The sequence below is a fragment of the Salvelinus sp. IW2-2015 genome, linkage group LG32 (genome assembly GCF_002910315.2).
Source record: "Salvelinus sp. IW2-2015 linkage group LG32, ASM291031v2, whole genome shotgun sequence".
Classification (NCBI taxonomy): Eukaryota; Metazoa; Chordata; class Actinopteri; order Salmoniformes; family Salmonidae; genus Salvelinus; species Salvelinus sp. IW2-2015.
The window spans coordinates 2,395,819-2,415,835 of record NC_036871.1 but is presented as its reverse complement, the minus strand read 5'-3'; the positions used below and the strand labels follow the sequence as shown (position 1 = coordinate 2,415,835).

At 43.5% G+C, this 20,017-nt stretch overlaps 1 protein-coding gene across 4 annotated transcripts; it reads right to left on the bottom strand.

The window, feature by feature from the left end:
- Positions 1–6,217: 6,217 nt before the first annotated feature.
- saga (S-antigen; retina and pineal gland (arrestin) a) lies at positions 6,218–18,955 on the bottom strand. Of its 4 annotated transcripts, XM_070436607.1 has the most exons (16): positions 18,861–18,955; positions 18,436–18,521; positions 17,707–17,760; positions 17,122–17,166; positions 16,689–16,888; positions 16,242–16,301; positions 15,966–16,033; positions 15,129–15,264; positions 13,284–13,368; positions 12,774–12,846; positions 12,476–12,613; positions 8,253–8,330; positions 8,129–8,143; positions 7,940–7,992; positions 7,784–7,793; positions 6,218–6,872 (listed from the first exon to the last, which is right to left on the bottom strand). In XM_070436607.1, exons 3-16 carry the CDS (start codon positions 17,753–17,755, stop codon positions 6,764–6,766), a joined length of 1,119 nt encoding a protein of 372 aa, XP_070292708.1. In that variant the 5' UTR covers positions 17,756–17,760; positions 18,436–18,521; positions 18,861–18,955; the 3' UTR covers positions 6,218–6,763. The 4 variants fall into 4 exon arrangements, with proteins under 4 accessions (XP_070292708.1, XP_070292705.1, XP_070292706.1 ...); XM_070436604.1 differs by lacking the exon at positions 7,784–7,793; XM_070436605.1 differs by lacking the exons at positions 7,784–7,793; positions 8,129–8,143 and having other exon boundaries at positions 8,238–8,330.
- Positions 18,956–20,017: the final 1,062 nt, after the last annotated feature.

The window sequence follows — 20,017 nt, the reverse complement described above, 5'->3', positions numbered from 1 at the left end:
GGCAGTGTTGACAGTGACACTACACATATATATTAAAARRCCAAACAGCAAGCAATGCAGGTGCAGGTGGATAGGAAAAACTCCCTAGAAAGGCCAAAACCTTGGAAGAAACCTAGAAGGAACCAGGCTATGACGGGTGGCCAGTCCTCTTCTGGCTGTGCAGGGTGGAGATTATAACAGCACATAGCCAAGATGTTCAAATGTTCATAAATGACCAGCATGGTCAAATAATAGTAATCACAGTGAACAGGTCAGGGTTCCATAGCCGCAGGCAGAAGCAGTTGAAACTGGAGCAGCAGCACAGCCAGGTGGACTGGGGACAACAAGGAGTCCTCATGCCAGGTTGTCCTGGCATGGTCCTAGCTCAGGTCTCCGCGAGAGAGAGAAAGAAAGAGAGAAAGAATTAGAGAGAGCATACTTAAATTCACACAGGACACCGGATGAGACAGGAAAAATACACCAGATATTATGACTGACCATAGCCCCCCCCCCCCCGACACAAACTACTGAGACAGGAGGAACTCTAGAGCTCTGTCAGTGACCATCGGGTAGTTGGTCATCTCCCTGACCAATTCCCTTCTCCCCCGTTTACTCAGTCTCCCTCGATTGCTCTAGGAAGAGTCTAGGTTGATTCCAAACTTCTTCCATTTAATTAAGAATGATGGAGGCCACTGTGTTCTTGTGGACCTTCAATGTTGCAGAAAGGTTTTGGTACCCTTCCCCAGATCGTGCCTCAACATAATCCTGTCTTGGCGCTCTACGGACAATTCCTTCAACCTCATGGCTTGGATTTTGCTCTGACATTCACTGTCAACTATGGGACCTTATATAGACAGTTGTGTGCCTTTTCAAATCATGTCCAATCAATTGAATTTACCACAGGTGGACTCCAATCAAGTTGTAGAAACATCTCAAGGATGATCAATGGAAACAGGATGCACCTGAGCTCAATTTCAAGTCTAATATCAAAGGGGCTGAATACTTGTATGTAAATATGGTATTMAATTTTTTTTATTATTACATTTGCAAAAATGTAGAAAACTGTTTTCGCTTTGTCATTATGGGGTTTTGTGTGTAGATTGCTGAATAATTTGTTTTATTTAATCAATTTTAGAATAAGGCTGTAACATAACAAATGTGGAAAAAGTCAAGGGGTCTGAATACTTTCCGAAGGCACTGTATGTGATGGGATGTATAGACATTATGGACAGTTTATGGATACAATATGTAGTATATCTGTAGAATACGTAGGATAGAATGGTATATGTACAGCAAGAGTTAAATAGGATAGGACATGACTAGAATACAGTATATACATATGTGGGTCAAACAGTATGTAAACAATACTAAAGGGACCAGTGTTCCATGACTATGTACTTAGGGGCAGCAACCTCTAAGGTGCAGGGTTGAGGAACTGGGTGGTAGCCAGCTAGTTACAGTGACTAAAGTTCAAGGCAGGGTACTGTTCTGGGCAGAGGCCGGCTAGTGGTGACTATTTAACAGTCTGATGGCCTTGATAGAAGCTGTCTCTCGGTCCCAGCTTTGATGCACCTGTACTGATCTCCCCTTCTGGATAGTAGCGGGATTAACAGGCCGTGGCTCGGGTGGCTGAGGTCCTAGATTAACTTCTTGGCTTTCCTGTGACAGCAGGTCCTGGAGGGCAGGCAGTGTGCAGGCAGTGATGCATTGGGCAGACAGCACCACCCTCTGGCGAGCCCTGCGGTTGCAGATGGTGCAGTTGCTGTACCATGCAGCGATACATATCCCGACAGGATGCTCTCAGTGGTGCATCTGTAGAAGTTTGTGAGGGTCTTAGATGCCAAGKCAAATTTCTTCAGCCTCTATAGGTTGAAGAGGCGCTGTTGCARCTTCACCACACTGTCTGTGTGGGTGTACCATTTCATATGTACACWGAGSAACTTGAAGCTTTTCCCCTTTTTTTGCWAATCTTTTTCAAGGGTGTCAATTGTTGGAACTGATTATATTTTGTCTTGGCGTGAAGTTGTTAATATATTTTTGTTATGTTACAATAAAAACATTGACTTMTTAGTAAATGCAGCGGGTTCTGTACATTTATGAATCATTGTACATATTCGCCAGCTGTCCGTTTTGTAATGAATGAATATGTGTTAGGAGTAGACATGATAATTTCCCTAGGAAATAAGGGCAGTGAAGTTAAACAAACAATCGCATTAGTAACTTTATTCTTTCAAATTTATGGGGTGATCACATCAGAGCAAAAGCAAAGTACCAGTTACTAAAATTACCACACTTGAGTATAAAGTTCTTAACAGAAYTCAACCATGGAAATATACAAGACATAACTAACTCTTGCGATTGCCATATCAACAGAGTTGATTGGAATTGTTTTCAGTGAAGCTCAGTCATACAATAACGGTAAAAACTATCACACAATTGAAATACAAAACCTCCATTAAAGCGTTCATATTTGATGATCGAGGGCCTCTGTACATAATAATCCATACATAAACACCTCTACTTCCACCCCCACCATTTGCTGTCTGCCATCTGCACCCCATCTGCACCCCAGCTCCCTCTGACCACAGTTTGAGGCGTTAGCCTACCAGAATCTTTGTGCATTTGGGCAGGAGTGTCTGGGAACGAGATCAAATCAAACACAACACAACTGAGAATGCACATCAACTTCATAGAACAGTGAAAACACTTCACACCCACCACTTCTCTAGCCACCCTTTGCCTTGACAGCTTTGCACACTCTTGGCAATCTCTCAACCAGCTTCACCTGGAATGCTTTTCCAACAGTATTTAAGGAGTTCCCACATATGCTGAGCTCTTGTAGGCTGCTTTTTCTTCACTCTGCAGTCCAACTCATCCCAAACCATCTCAATTGGGTTGAGGTCGGGTGATTGTGGAGGCCAGGTCATCTGATGCAGCACTCCATCACTCTCCTTCTTGGTCAAATAGCCCTTACACAGCCTGGAGGTGTGTTGGGTCATTGTCCTGTTGAAAAACAAATGATAGTAACACTAAGCCCAAACCAGATGGGATGGCGTATCTCTGCAGAATGCTGTGGTAGCTATGCTGGTTAAGTGTGCCTTGAATTCTAAATAAATCACAGACAGTGTCACCAGCAAAGCACCCTCACACCKTAACACCTCCTCCATGCTTCACGGTGGGAACCACACATGCAGAGATCARCCGTTCACCTACTCTGCATCTCACAAAGACACGGCAGTTGGAACCAAAATTCTCAAATTCGGGCTCATCAGACCAAAGGATAGACTTCTATCAGGTATGAAGGTTAGACCCAGATGCAGACCARGTCAAATAAACAAWAGTTTAATATCCCAACAGGGGCAGGCAATAGACTGGTCAAGGCAGGCAGGGGTCAGTAAACCAGAGGTGGGGCAACAGTACCGGGTGGCAAACCCTACCTTGTAACAAAACAACTGATTGTCTCAAATGCATTAAGAAGGAAAGAAATTGGTCAAATTAACTTTTACCCAAGGCACACCTGTTAATTGAAATGCATTCCAGGTGACTACCTAATGTTGCTGGTTGAGAGAATGCTGAGAGTGTGCAAAGCTGTCATCAATACTTGGAAGAATCTCAAATATAACATATATTTTGATTTGTTTAGCACTTTTTTGGTTACTACATGATTCCATATGTGTTATTTCATAGTTWTGTCTTCACTATTATTCTACAATGTAGAAAATAGTTGAAATAAAGAAAAACCATTGAATGAGTTGTGTCCAAACTTTTGACTGGTATGTGGAGGTTGAGATGTGAGTATCCTGGTAAAAGGAGATSAAGGTCATGTTTTTCGGGATGCTCTTCCTCAGAGGGAGTAGCATCAGAAGCAGCAGGCTAGAGCCCTCACACACTAACCCCTTCAGAGAGGACAGAGGGTACAACACAGTCTGCCTTTTCACTTACTACACACACACACGCACACATACACAGGTTAGAGCCTTCAGATACATACCCTCTAACCGAGCACATTGGGAAACACCCTTACGTAGACACACCTTACCTCGCACCACACACAAATGAATCTCATAAGATTCTCGATGCAGACTTTAAGCCTTTCTATCTGGAAATTATGACCATGTGTTTGTTTGTGTGCTCATCGATTCCTGTGTGTGTGTGTGTTACCTGTAGGGTGTGGTCTAGCTGCTGCAACAGCTCCATGTCTGTTGATGTTCTTCTCTACTGAACATGTGTAGGATGTGAGGGATTGTAAGGTACTGTAATTCTGCATCCAGCTTCTCTATGGAGAAATAATATTCTACACACAAAGTCAAATACATGACATACTGTCCGGGTCCTTCTCTAGAAAAACAGAGGGAAATATGTAATTATACTCTAGTACAGGGGTATTCAACTCTTACCCTATGAGGTCCGGGGCTTGTTGGTTTTCTGTTCTGCCTGATAATTCATTGTACCCTCCTGGTTTCCCAGGTATAAATCAGTCACTCAGAGGGAAAAAAGACAGTGGAACTGGCTTCAAGGTCCAGAGTGTAGTTTGAGATCTCTAGTATATACAACGTCATACCATGCAAGGCAGGGGATGGCAGAAGTGCTGTGCCTGCTTATATGTGTAGTGTCACTGTCAACACTGACAACTTCAATCTCACCCAGTGGTGCYGGTGTAGCGGTGGCTATACGCAGGCATACTCAGTATACCCACCTATTTATCTGAAGACATACTCACCTATACTRACTAATTACRATTGAGAATAATTGAATGGTTGAACAATTGACCGATCCATCTTAATGACTTTCATCTCTGGCATTATTAAGTGGAGGAAAGGACTACCTATASCTAGCTACCTACAGCATATAGACAATTGTTGATAATTAATTAATACTCACTTGATTGCAGTGTAATGGTCAAAACTTGGTGTGCCAAGCTGTGTATGCTGGGGCTGGATAGTCTTGAACAATCCTTGTACAGTGTACAGACAGACACACGCAACCACACACACACACCTGTTTGGTATGATAGCTAGCTATCTTTAGCCTTTAGCTCGATGCTTTGTGGCTTTACATATAATCTCCCTGTTGTCTGTCAGTAAAGCCACCAAGCATTGAAGGAAGTCAGCTAGCTAGCTAACTAACATTACTTGTTGGTGGCCCTTATTTATAACTAACCTGGTCGAAAGCTAGCTAGCTGGAGCGATGGTCAGGTAACGTCAGATAGRCARACAGCTTTTGCTTTYAAAACAGCTAGCACACGTATCCTGTTGCAGACCTTCCTCTCTATGCCCACACCATTTTTGTTCATTKATMTATTAATCTTGTGGACYACATAAGAAAAATGTATTCATYCAGTCAAAATGATTATCCGTCTTAGTTGTTTAAGTTCGGATATTGATTGACTGAATTTTGAAGTAACCTTACACTATATTTGACTTACACTATATTTGGGTGAATTGAGACTCAGTGAAAGCAAAAGGGTATTGAAACATGTTTTGATGGCATATGGACCTCAGAATAAACTGCATGTCCCTGAATGGCAAAATAATTKGTTTCTTGAAAAAGGCTCCTTGCAATTTAGGAGACATTGGGCTATTATGGAATTTGGTACAGGTGGTTTTTGGAACAGATGTATACTCCTCAATAGTATCTAAAGTGATTGATGATGCATTGTGATACAGGTCGATACAGTATGTTGTTTTGTGATTTGTAGTACATGGATTTTACGGTTGTTGCTTGTGTTTTGTTCTGTATATTGCTCATCCTCGCCTAAATAAAATGTAAACTCTCGGTCTTTGTCTGTTTTTGATTGGTTTGACCGTGCGTCCGTCTGTGTCGTTCATACTTATTTGTGTGTGACTTGTTGAAGCACAAGGGACAAATATGCCCTTAACAACACCTGTGAGGCAGCCCTACACTCTTACAAAAAAAGTGTTCCAAAAAGGTTATTTAGCTGTCCCCATAGGAGAAACCTTTTTGGMTCCAGGTCAAATATTTTMGGGTTCTAGGTATAACCCTTTTGGGTTCCATGTAAAACCCTCTGTAGAAAGAGTTCTACATGGAACTCAAAAGGTTTATTCAAAGGGTTCTCCTATGGGGACAGCTGAAGAACCCTATAAGGTTCTAGATGGTACCTTTTTTCTAAAAGTGTGCCTCCCAGGTAGATTTTAATCCAACCCCCGCTGAGTAAAGCCTGCGTTGACAAAGTATCTTCCCTGTATGAAAGGATGCTATGAAAATGTAATACTATAGCTTTTGTGAGAACATCTCTAGCTTTTAATACCATAACGCCAGTACAAGACAGTTGGTCTTCACTGCAAGCACAAATATATGCCCAGTTATCTAGTGCACTACACTTTTATCTACTAGATAACGCTAATAATAGTCAATGTAACAGAGCATCTTTTACATGACTCAAAATGGCCACCATTCACCTCACAACATCGCTGCCAAACTCTTTATTAAAGACAGGGATGGATGTTACATTACCCTGTGCTCACAGTGACCATAAGAGAGTGAGTGAAATCCTGCAGATTACAAAGCTGAAAGAGTCTACTGATGGTGAGGCTGAAATACAGACCCCCTAAGCTTTGTGAATAAACTATAAATCATCCACCAGCAATGTTCTAAACTACCTCTAAGGGTGACTCAAACACCTAACCACAATTGTTCTGACTGCTATCGTTATACTTTTTACTCAATACTATCTCCGTTTTCCATCCTCATTGCATGGAGTACTGGAGGCAACCACAAGGGGTGCTGTGACCGAGGCTGCCTGGCCAGCGACGAGGGGCCCTGCTCAGGAAGCGGCGTCTCCTGTAGACACGTTGCCCTCCTCTTCATCATCAGGCATCCCCTTCAGGTAGGAGCGCTTGAACTCCTCAAACACCATCTCCTCTTCCAGCTCGCTGCTCCCAACAAATGTGTGGATGGACAACCGGACAGATGTAAAGTCAGAGAGGTGGCAAGACAAGAAGACAGACAGACAGACAGACAGACAGACAGACAGACAGACAGACAGACAGACAGACAGACAGACAGACAGACAGAGTAAAGCCGAGGGTGGCAGGACAAGAAGAGTCAGACAGACAGATGTAAAGCCAGAGAGGTGGCAAGACAAGAAGACAGACAGACAGACAGACAGACAGACAGACAGACAGACAGACAGACGAGCCAGAGAGGTGGCAAGAACAAGAAGACAGCACAGACAGACGACAGACAGACAGACAGACAGACAGACAGACAGACAGACAGACAGACAGACAGACAGACAGACAGACAGACAGACGTAAAGCCAGAGAGGTGGCAAGCACAGAAGACAGATAGACAGACAGATAAGCAAGAAGGTAGGTGTATGAAAAGACAGACAAGACAGGTGTTTAGAGACAGACACACACACACACACACACACACACACACACACACACACACACACACACACACACACACACACACACACCACACACACACACACACACACACACACACACACACACACACACCACACACACACACACCACACCACACACACAGAGTCAGGTAGGCAGCAGAAAGACACGACAAACAGTGATTGGAAATAAGCGGAAATACAGACAGAAAGAAATGAAAGACAGAAAGATAAGAGGAGGAAGACACAGAGGCATGGTCAGAGAGAAACAAGAGAAAGACAGATAGAGAGATTAAATGTGTCCAGGTGCATGTTCAGAATATGACACCCTCCACGGATTAATTGTACTTGCGATCAGAATCGCAATTGATCAATCATGTAATCACATATGACTTCGAAGCAAGACATAGAGGAAAAATAATCCAATTTTACCTTTCCCTCACTTCAGAAGGCAAAAGATAACAACACGAGTGATTAGATTTCATGGGTTAGGTACTTTTGGACTACGGAGTGAAGCCTTGAAAGCTTCAGAAAAATGCAACATACACATGCACTCATGCCCACATCTTGAAATAAAAAMATTTGTACCTAGGTCAGGTTTTGGGTGCATCAGTGTGAGTGGCAGCTCTACTCCCACCTCACTYAAGTAAAACAAATAGGATACAGATTAACCGCACATATAATATAAGCAACCATAACAAACACTCACACAAACACGCGCAACTGCACACACACACTCTTAGAAATGCAATGCTGAAGAAGATAAAGCCCTCATACCTAGATCCCATTATTCTACGAAAGCATAAAAGAGGAAAAAACGTATTAAACATACAAAATAATGAACATAACCAATAACAAACCCAAGCGTCAAACACAAACGCGCCACACACAGTGGACTGACCCGCCGATGATGAGCTTAACCATGACTCTGTATGACACCAGGATTCCTAGAACCTCCTTCAGCACACCTTCTTTAACACTGTAGGGCAGGATAGAGAGAGAGAGAGAAAGAGAGAGAGAGCGAGAGAGAGAAAGAGAGAGAGAGGGTGAGGGAGAGAGAGAGAGAACGAGGTGAAAGGAATGGAAATGAAGAAAGAAGAAAGTGGAGACGTGTAATTAAGTCACCAGTATAAAAAGGCTACTTATATCACCCGAAAGTGTTGCCACTTTAATACGTTTCAATAAGGGATAACATTTGTGTTCAGGAAGCAACGCCATGAACGTTGCAGATAGAAATGACAAGAATAGAGCTTGCATGATTATTTGTTTAGAGATAAATCCCAGCAAACCGGGAACATTCCATAAGGTTCCCATTAAGTTCTAGTTAGGGMTTTATCTAACATTAGGATAACATCCCATAAACATTTAAAGAATGTTTTTCATTAAAAAAAAATATATAAAAAAAAAATATATATATATATAACTGATTTTCTTATATGAAATGTAACTCAGTAAAATCTTTGCAATTGTTGGATGCTGCTTTTATATATTTTTCAGTGTAGAATGTTTTTATAAAASGTTTGCCTGATGTTGCATGAATGTTCCCAGAAGACATTTTTTTATGTTCTTTAAAAGGTTCCCAGAATGTTTCATTAGGTTGTGGGAACAGTCTGGTGAGAACATTATGGGGACATCACAAAATATACTGTTTATATGTTCCCAAAACACAAAAACTCACCTGAATGAAACATTCTGGGAACCTTTTAAAGAACAGAAAAAATGTGTTCTGGTAACATTCATGCAACATCATGTCTATATACAGTACTAGTCAAAGGTTTGGACACATTATGCCCATACCATATATATATATATATATATATATATGTTGTTGAGGTGGGTCGCTAGTGGAACGCCTGCGCCAGAAAGATTAAAGAAAAAAATAAGCAAACATGTTTGGTGTTCGCCAAAAGGCATGTGGGAGACTCCCGAAACATATGGAAGAAGCTACTCTGGTCAGATGAGACTAAAATGTAGCTTTTTGGCCATCTAGGAAAACGCTATGTCTGGCGCAAACCCAACACCTCTCATCACCCAGAGAACACCATCCCCACAGTGAAGCATGGTTAGGCAGCATCATGCTGTGGGAATGTTTTTCATCGGCAGGGACAGGGAAGCWGGTCAGTATTGAAGGAATGATGGGTGGCGCTAAATACAGGGACATTCTTGAGGGAAACCTGTTTCTGTCTTCKAGAGATTGGAGACTGGGACAGAGGTTTACCTTCCAGCAGGACAATYACCCTAAGCATYCTGCTAAAGSAACACTCGAGTGGTTTAAGGGGAAACATTTAAATGTCTTGGAATGGCCTAGTCAAAGCCCAGACCTCAATCCAATTGAGAATCTGTGGTATGACGAAAAAGATTGCTGTACACCAGCAGAACCCATCCAACTTGAAGGAGCTGGAGCAGTTTTGCCTTGAAGAATGGGCAAAAATCRKAGTGGCTAGATGTGCCAAGCTTATAGAGACATACCCSAAGAGACTTGCAGCTGTAATTGCTGAGAAAGGTGMCTCTACAATGTATTGACTTTGSGGGGGTGAATAGTTATGCACGCTCAAGTTTTCTGTTMCTTTGTCTTATTTCTTGTTTGTTTRACAATAAAAAATATTTTGCATCTTCAAAATGGTAGGAATGTTGTGTAAATCCAATGATACAAACCCCCCAAAAATATATTTTAATTCCAGGTTGTAAGGCAACAAAATAGGAAAAATGCCAAGGGGGGTGAATACGTTCGCAAGCCACTGTATACAGGGGGGTACCAAAACAGAGTCAATGTGCGGGGGCACTGTTTTTTTGAGGTAGAATGTACATGTAGGTAGTTATTAAAGTGACTATGCATAGATGACAACAGAGAGTAGCAGTGGTGTAAAGAGGGGGTGAGAGGGGCTGAGGGGGGAGGCACTGCAAATAGTCTGGGTAGCCATTTGACTAGATGTTCAGGAGTCTTATGGCTTGGGGYTAGAAGCTGTTTAGAAGCCTCTTGGACATAGACTTGGCGCTCCGGTACCGCTTGTTTTGCGGTAGCAGAGAGAACAGTCTATGACTAGGGTGGCTGGAGTCTTTGACAATTTTTAGGACCTTCTTTTGACACCGCCTGGTATAGAGACCCAGGAAGCTTGGCCCCAGTAATGTACTACCCTCTGTTGTGCCTTGCGGTCACAGGCCGAGCACTTGTCATTCCAGGCAGTGATGCAACTAGTCAGGATGCTCTCGATGGTGCAGCTGTAGAACCTTTTGAGGATCTGAGGTCCAATGCCAAATCTTTTCAGTCTCCTGAGGGGGAATAGGTTTTGTCGTGCCCTTTTCACAACTGTCTTGGTGTGCTTGGAGCTCTCAACCTGCTCCACTGCAGCCCCGTCGATGAGAATGGGAACGTGCTCGGTCATCTTTTTCCTGTAGTCCACAATCATCTCCTTTGTCTTGATCACGTTGATGGAGAGGTTGTTGTCCTGGCACCACACGGCCAGGTCTCTGACCTACTCCCTATAGGCTGTCTCCCTCTCCTTCAAAGCGGCACCTCTAGCCTTTAGCTCAGTGCGGATGCTGCCTGTAATCCATGGCTTCTGGTTGGGGTATGTACGTACAGTCACTGTGGGAACGACGTCATCAATGCACTTATTGATGAAGCCAATGACTGATTTGGTGTACTCCTCAATGTCATCGGAGGAATCCTGGAACATATTCCAGTCTGTGCTAGCAAAACTGTCCTGTAACTTAGCATCTGCTTCATCTGACCACTTTTTATTGATCTAGTCACTGGTGCTTCCTGCTTTAATTTTTGCTTGTAAGCAGGAATCAGGAGGATAAATTTATGGTTAGATTTTCCAAATGGAGGGCGAGGGAGAGCTTTGTATGAGTCTCTGTGTGTGGAGTATAGGTGGTCCAGAGTTATTTTTCCTCTGGTTAACATGCTGATATCCGTTTTACCAAATTTCTGTAAGTTTCCCTGCATTAAAGTTCTCGGCTACTAGGAGCGCCGCCTCTGGGTGAGCGTTTTCTTGTTTGCTTATGGCGGAATACAGCTCATTCAATGCTGTTTTAGTGCCAGCCTCTGACTGTGGCGGTATGTAAACAGCTACAAAGAATACAGATGAAAACTCTCGGTAGGTAATGTGGTCTACAGCTTATCATGAGATACTCTACCTCAGGCAAGCAATAGCTCGAGACTTCCTTTGATATCGTGCACCAGCTGTTTACAAAAATACATAGARCCGCCACCCCTTGTCTTACCAGACACCGCTGTTCTATCCTGCCAGTACAGCGTATAACCAGCCAGCTGTATGTTGATTTTGTCGTCGTTCATCCACGACTCCGTGAAGCATAAGATGCTACAGTTTTTAATGTCCCGTTGGTAGTTTAATCTTCCCAGTAACTCGTAGATTTTATTSTCCAAAGATAGCACGTTTGCTAGCAAAATGGAGGGAAYTGGGGGTTTATTCAATCGGGAAGTGGGGGCTTATTCGATTGCACCCTCCCTCAAAACATGAGAATTCTGTGGCATTGTGTTGTGTGCAAAAACTGCACATTTTAGAGTGGCCTTTTATTGTCCACAAGCTGCACTTGTGTAATGATCATGCTGTTTAATCAGCTTCTTGATATGCCACACCTGTCAAGTGGATGGTTTACCTTGGCAAAGMAGAAATACTCACTAAAAGGGATGTAAACAAATTTGTCTAAAATTTMAGAGAAYTAAGCTTTTTGTGCATATGGTACATTTCTGGGATCTTTTATTTCAGCTCATGAAACATGGGACCAACACTTTACATGTTGCGTTTATATTTTTGTTCAGTGTATAATCATCAGGACGACAGGACATTTTTTGTGTTTTGAGAACATTTGAAATGACATAACGAGTGTTCTGGGAACTTTCACAGAACCAATTTTGGTTTGCTGGGATGTCTGTTCTACACAATATATCTGAATGTTCCATAGTCGTGTTCAGTAGGCACAAACGAATGAAAATTTTGCGAAAAGGTAAAGGGGAGGTACTATTTGAATTTGTCCAGTAAGAAGCGTTTCTCGTTTTCCAAATGTTTTGCTACGGAGTGTCCCAATGAACACGACACAGATTGTCCTCCAGCATCACCACTTGTTTAACTAGCTGGCGATGACTGATGGGATACTCACATGCTCGACGATGCCAGATTAGTGTCTTCATGCTTCAACTTGCCATCAAGAGCTATGCCCCGCCTCTCCCGGTTGCAGACCAATAGGGGAGTGAGGGTGTACACTTTCTTCAGGCTTGCACCAGCAGCAACAGCATCCCTAGACCAATGGGAGAGTCCGAGTTAGACATTTTGTGGTGCTTTCCAGGTTGTATGTATTGCAGTCACACTGCATAGCTGATTCCAATGATTAAAATATCATTTCCCATTGTGGTTTAGTGCAGATTAAACATSTATTCACTCAAAGGCTGGATGCTTACCCAGATTCCTCTAAGGCCACTGCCCTCACGTAGCTGTCATTGGAATACAAGACCACAGTGGCCACCTGGTCCACTGAGAAATAAAATATAGAGATAGAATGAGTATGACATCTCCAGTCACACTTTGAAGACTAACTTATAGGGCACGAGTCAGGCTTCATAAAATTTTTACATTTTATCAGACATTCTTATCCAGACTTAGTGCTTACATTTTCAAGTTTTTTCGTACTGGTACCGCGTGGGGAATCAAACACATAACCCTAGCGCTGCAAGTGCCATGCTCTACCAACTGAGCTGCACAGGACCCATAAAGTCTTTATAATGCCTACATAGACACTTCWCAAATCATTCAGCAATATAATAAGGGTAACATGATGTGTTCTTACATCTGGTGCTTTGCAAATGGCGGGGTATTGCTTGTTACAGTTTTGATATAATATAGAGTAGATATCTTGTTCGTTCGCATGTGTGTCCTTTTTGAAAGTTTGCCACGTGTTGGTCTTTCCTTACCAGAGACAATGATGTTCTTCACATTCTTGTTGGAGCTGTTTGTGACGTTGACACACACATTAATGGGCTCTCCATGGTAGTAGATCTGCAAGGGAAGGAAATCATGTCAGAGAGGAGGGCTCCTTGTGGCGGCCAATTTTTTGTTGTGGCCATATGACCATATGGAACTCTGAAAAAATCCCAGGCTTTGTCCAAGGTCTATAAATAACATTTATACCAGCAATGTTTGAAATGTTGGACCCCATTGAACAAGCCCCAGCACATGTAAAAGCTGGGGTCGTGTGTATCAAGCGTCTCAGAGTAGGAGTGCTGATCTAGGATCAGTTTTTCATTTTAGATCACAGTGAATAAGATAACATGACAGGAGGGACCTGATCCTATATAGGAAATCCTACTCTTAATACATACGACCGCTGGTCCCACTTTCAACAAACACTATATATAGTGTATTCGAAAAATATTCAGACCCCTTGACTAAAATGTATTAAATTGTTTTTTTCCCTTATCAGTCCACACACAATAGCCCATAATGACAAAGCAAAAACTGTTTTTTAGAAATTTGTGTAAATGTTTTACGAATAAAAACATGCAATATCACATTTATAAGTATTCAGACCCTTTACTCAGTACTTTGTTGAAGCACCTTTGGCAGCGATTACAGCCTTGAGTCTTCTTGGGTTTGAAGCTACAAGCTTGGAACACCTGTATTTGGGGAGTTTCTCCCATTCTTCTTTGCAGATCCTCTCAAGCTCTGTCAGGTTGGATGGGGAGCATCGCTGCACAGCTATTTTCAGGTCTCTCCAGAGATGTTCTATTGGGTTCAAGTCCAGGCTCTAGATGGGTCACTCAAGGACATTCAGAGACTTGTCCCAAACACTCTCCTGCGTTGTCTTGGCTGTGTGCTTAGGGTCATTGTCCTGTTGGAAGGTGAACCTTTGCCCCAGTCTGAGATTCTGAGCGCTCTTGCGTCAGTTTTCATCAAGGATCTCTCTGTACTTTGCGCCACTTATCATTCCCTCGATCCTGACTAGTCTCCCAGTCCCTGCTGCTGAAAAACAACCCCACAGCATGATGCTGCCACCACCATGCTTCACCGTAGGGATGGTGCCAGGTGTCTTCCAGATGTGATGCTTGGCATTCAGGCAAAATAATTCAATGGTTTTATCAGACCAGAGAATCGTGTTTCTCATTGTCTGAGAGTCCTTTGGTGCCTTTTGGTAAACTCCAAGAGGGCTGTCATGTGCCTTTTACTGAGGAGTGGCTTACTTCCGGCCACTCTACCATAAAGGCCTAATTGGTGGAGTGCTGCAGAGATGGTTGTCCTTCTGGAAGGTTCTCCCATCTCCACAGAAGAAATCTGGAGTGACCATCGGGTTCTTGGTCACCTCCCTGACCAACGCCCTTCTCCCCCGATTGCTCAGTTTGGCTGGGCGGCCAGCTCTAGGAAGAGTCTTGGTGATTCCAAACTTCTTCCATTCAAGAATGATGGATGGCACTGTGTTCTTGGGGACCTTCAAAGCTGCATAAATGTTTTGGTACCCTTCCCCAGATCTGTCCCTCGACACAATCCTGTCTCAGAGCTCTACGGACAATTCCTTCGACCTCATGGCTTGGTTTTTGTTCTGACATGCACTGTTAACTGTGGGACCTTATATAGACAGGTGTGTGCGGAAAAACGATTTAATCCATGTTAGAACAAGGCTGTAATGTAAGAAAATGTGTAAAAAGGGAAGGGGTCTGAATACTTTCTGAATGCGCTGTAGATGCTTCACTAATCATTTATGAGCAAATGCATAAAATCTAAGGCCAGTGATGTGTTGTTGACTCTAATGGTATCCTACCCACCTCCTTGTCAAGACTCGCCTCCAGGTGCAGGGGCTTGTCGGACATGACAAACTCACGGGTGGTCTTCGCAGAGGGAGCCGTCCCGCTATTCTCCGGGGCATACTGCAGCTTCCGGATCATCAGATGCACTGTACTCCTATCGAGGAAGGAGAGAAGGGGGAAGGGGAGAGGAAGGGAGGGAATGGATGAGAAAGAACCATGGTTATGGAATATGTTAGGTAGTTTAGACAGCACGCTACAGCTCACTACCAATTCCACACTCCATTCCCCAAGGGAACCGTGTCCAGGTGCTGAGCCTGGTTGATAAGGAGACAGGAGCTGCCAATTATGCGATTGTCACTGACCCAGCTGGAAAAGCCGTGAGGCTGCTGGTTTAGTTTGGTGTCCATGAGGCCTTTTGTTTGTTTTTGAGTTTTTAGTTTGGGCATGCCTTTTTGTATTTTTCCTTTTCTACATATTTCTGTTTTGTCACCAACTGAACAAATAATAATCKGTTTGGACTGGCCGACCAAGAGATCAAGAAGGAGCTGGCCCTTTGCCTAAAGGAAGATGGCTGTCTCCCTGYGCACATGTGCATCCAACATGGTCCTCAAATGGTGATTTCTCACAAAAATGCACACATTCATTCAAGTTACAGACCTAGGCCTAGGACCCCTAAACAAAGCAAGTGCAACAACATTGGTAGGCTAGTTATTGGTTTCGTGACACCGTCCATCAAAGTTTGTTGTGATATAGAGCCACAACCGGCTATTTCTGTTAAAGCAGCTCTCCAGGGCCGATGGTGGAGACTCGGGGTTAGGAATGGGGGTTATTTGGGACAGAGAAAACTCCACTGACCGTTTGCGGACTTTGGCCTCCTGGCTCTCCGCACTGAAGGCTTTGACCTCAAACTCCACGACACATTGCTACCAAGACAACAACAGAGCATGCTCACAATCAGAGATACATTTTTCTTACATTTTAGATTATATGAACTGTATACGTCAATCGTCACAATGTAAAAATTCTCAGAGTACAAAATACAGTATATGCATTTCAAATATAATGAACAAATATCACATAATAAAATGAAGCAATGTAAGAGACAACCAGGTCAAGGTTCACGATCCTTACCTTCCCAGAATCCTTAGGGCCAGGCTGCAAACCCACTGAACAAGGCAGGTTATCAGGGAACTGAAACACACACACACAGAAAAATGTAATTAAGATGAACGAGAGGCGTGTGTGTGTGTGTGTGTGTGTGTGTGTGTGTGTGTGTGTGTGTGTGTGTGTGTGTGTGTGTGTGTGTGTGTGTGTGCGTGCGTGCGTGCGTGCGTGCGTGCGTGCGTGCGTGCGTGCGTGCGTGCGTGCGTGCGTGCGTGCGTGCGTGCGTGCGTGCGTGCGTGCGTGCGTGCGTGCGTGCGTGCGTGCGTGCGTGCGTGCGTGCGTGCGTGCGTGTGTGTAATGAGGCGAGTAGGCCTATGTGAGTTTTGTGTTTTCCTTGACATGTATATGTGTTTTTAATTTGCAACGTGCATGTACAATAAAAGGTTGGTATCTCTTGAGGTCCTTGGCTCTCACCTCGAAAAAGAAAGGGAAGGCATTGTCTCCCAGTTTGCGCAGCAGTTTGCCCTGCATCTTGGTGTGTGTGGACTGCTCCCTGTCCTGTATGGGCGGATACACCTGACGGATGGCTATGTAGATCTCCCTACGGAAGGCAATTCCCATCACGTCCATATCTTCACGACCGTACCGGAACGTGCAGGACAGCTGGACGAACGCTAGGGGGCGTCAAAGATATATGATTACATTAATAAGTACTGCTATTTTCAATGGCCTATCAATAAAAGTTGAAGTAAAAGCTATTTATTTTAAAAGTTGTTCCATTTTATATGATTTTTTAATTCAAATCACTTTCTGCCTTCAATTAAAATGGAGCCCAACCCTGTTCCACGCACACAAGCACATACACTTGCCCATGTACACACACGCACACGTTTGGTGAGATGCAGACCTTTTTTCCCTTTGAGGACCTCAGGGTCAACCAGTATGACACCATCTATTGTGAGTGAAGAACAGCATAGGTTAGAATTGACAGAATTAGACAAGACAGCGGCCAGGATTCAAACCGATGCAGATTAGCAACGGGTGCACAGCAATGGACTTCTAAAGGCCATTTCTCAGAGGTTTGTGGAGATCACATTGGTTGTTTATCTGCAGGTAGTTTATCTGCGTTTGATTGATTCCTGGCCAAAGGCTCTGAAGAATTAATTACATTGATGTAAGTGTTTATTGCTAAGGCTCTTATCTAAAGCAATACTGTGAATCCAGTAAGCCGTTTGAATGAGGGGTTTCAATTAAAGGGACATTACAATATCTACGTTTGTCAGATGTTTTCTGACCTCAAAAGTGACCTTTGAGAAAATCCGACATCCTAGGTCATCTGTTATGTAGATTCAGCCAGATCTGGCAGCATTTGATCAATTGCGTGTGAGATTGTTTGATGTGCAATGATTGGTTCGTTTCTGACTTGTTGAGTTGCTGATTGGTTCACGGCCGGGTTGTTTTAATTGACGAAGAGAGCACGAGCTGCGCTTACCCACTGGGTCGACAGAGTCCACACGATCCACAAAGTCCCTCTTCGCCATGTATACTCCAACCTGATCAAGTACAAAACATAAAATCATACCTGAGTCCTTCACTAGGAATTATGTCAACACATTAGCGCATGCATGCACACAACACATAAACACATGTAAACACTTTCACAGCATTCTAAACCCKCTTGCAAGCAGTTTATCCTTGGGGGAAATGTGTTGCGTATCCTTTAACACACACACACACCTCAGAGGAGTAATACATTAATCTAATCTCAATGTAATCTGTCATACGCATGGCTTCATCCGTGTCACCCGTTAGCGCCATCACTTTGCCAACGACAACACAGTCATGACATTTCTAAGTGAATAGTCTCTTTCCACAGCCGCTTGACACAAGCAACCGTGGAAAGAGACTACTGAGGGATATGTAAGGCTAAGTGAGCAGAACTATTGTTAGGTTTCCTTGTCGAATACAAGTCCATGTGTGAAATATCAAGAATAGTCATATTTTGTTAGTATTGCATTATGCCACTCTAACAATAATGCTTAGCACACAGACACAGACACACATGCGCACGCATACCTGCAAACACACGCACATACGAACAACACACACACACACACACACACACACACACAACACACACACACCACACACACACAACACACACACACACACACACACACAACACACACACCACACACACACACCACACACACACACACACACACTCACGACTTGTCCTTGGCCATCTTCTTGAAGATGACGTTCTTGGGCTCATGGTGGCAAACTGGAAAAGTATGAGTATGAGACCTATGGGTTTACGGAGAGAGAGGGAGAAAGAGAGAAGAGAGGGGGAGAAATAATTCATTAGACATATCCCAATGGCTTTCTTTACTAATGCCATTATTAATTTGAACAACCACCCGGTATTTACAGTTAAGTAAAGAATATCCTAATAAATACGATACAATAAATAAATGACATCTCAGCCCTGCCAAGCATCCAATACGATTGTTTCCCATCGTTCCCCTCCCTGCCTAACTGCTATCCATCATTGTAACAAACTGTTTCATTTACAGTAGCCCAGTGTGACTGCATACACACTTAAAATGCACACACACACACACACACACACACACACAAACAGACCTGTGTTGCTAGAGCAGGAGACAATCGGAGGAGAACAGTGGTGGAGGGACTTGTATTTGTACCCTGTGTCCGTCAATGTATTCCCTGACCAATCAGGTGAGTCTCTCTGCCTCACAATGACACTTAGACACACACACAGATATGTTCACGCACACACGTATGTACACACACAGACTTCCTGGGCCCACTGTACCTAGTTGAGCGGATTGGGATTGGTTCCCCTTTGCTCAGCACAGGGTGGGATTAGAGAGAGAGAGAGACACACACACACACACACACACACAGATAGTGTGAGGTCCCTCTGACACGAGGACACACTCTCCAGTATTAGCCAGGAGTCACGCGCTACTCCTCTTCCTCACGTTCTGCAGATAAAAAGCCTCACACCCTCCCCTTATCCCACTGATGTACAACCCAGCATGACTGATTCTACTAATCATCTCATCGTAGTCTTCAATCAAGGCTTTGGTTAGTAGAAACAGTTGTGTTGTTACAGCAAAATGTCTTGCATATGTGGGTGAGGGTTGTTGTTGCTTTTTAAAGGATGCAGATACATAAAAATGMTATCCACMAGTAAATCTGACTCTWGGGAAGTAGATAAAGGGCCTCGTTTCCAAAATCCTGAGCTATCCCTGTAAAAAATGGGGCAGTCCCATATTTTTATTGGACGGTGGAGTTAAGAGGAAAGGTAGGAGAAGTTTGCGTAAAAGGGCAGTGGGTTGGATTCAAACCCCTGCCAACTCTGGCTTAGGTACACCAGGTCAGCGGCATTAACCTCTGGGGTTTTTAATGGGCCTTGTCGACTCAAACAAGGATATTTTGACCATATCAATGTGAAAGCTAAATTGTGAAAATGTAAAAAGAGGCTTTGTACACTGCAATATATTCCTGTGTGCTTCACTGACAACATTTCAACCCTTCATCGGGTCTGAGATGACACAGAGACAGACAGACCCACAGAAAGAAAGCTGTAATCCTGTGTTCTCTCTGTCTGCAGAGTGAGGGCTAAGGTCTACGGGGAGGCAAAGGGGATTAGTGCCTGCAGAGGAAAATAATCATTGTTATTACACTGGGGATTACATTCACACACCTACACCTAGACACACATACGCCAAAATGGCCCCCTTGTCACACTTTCACTTGCATAATCAGAAGCA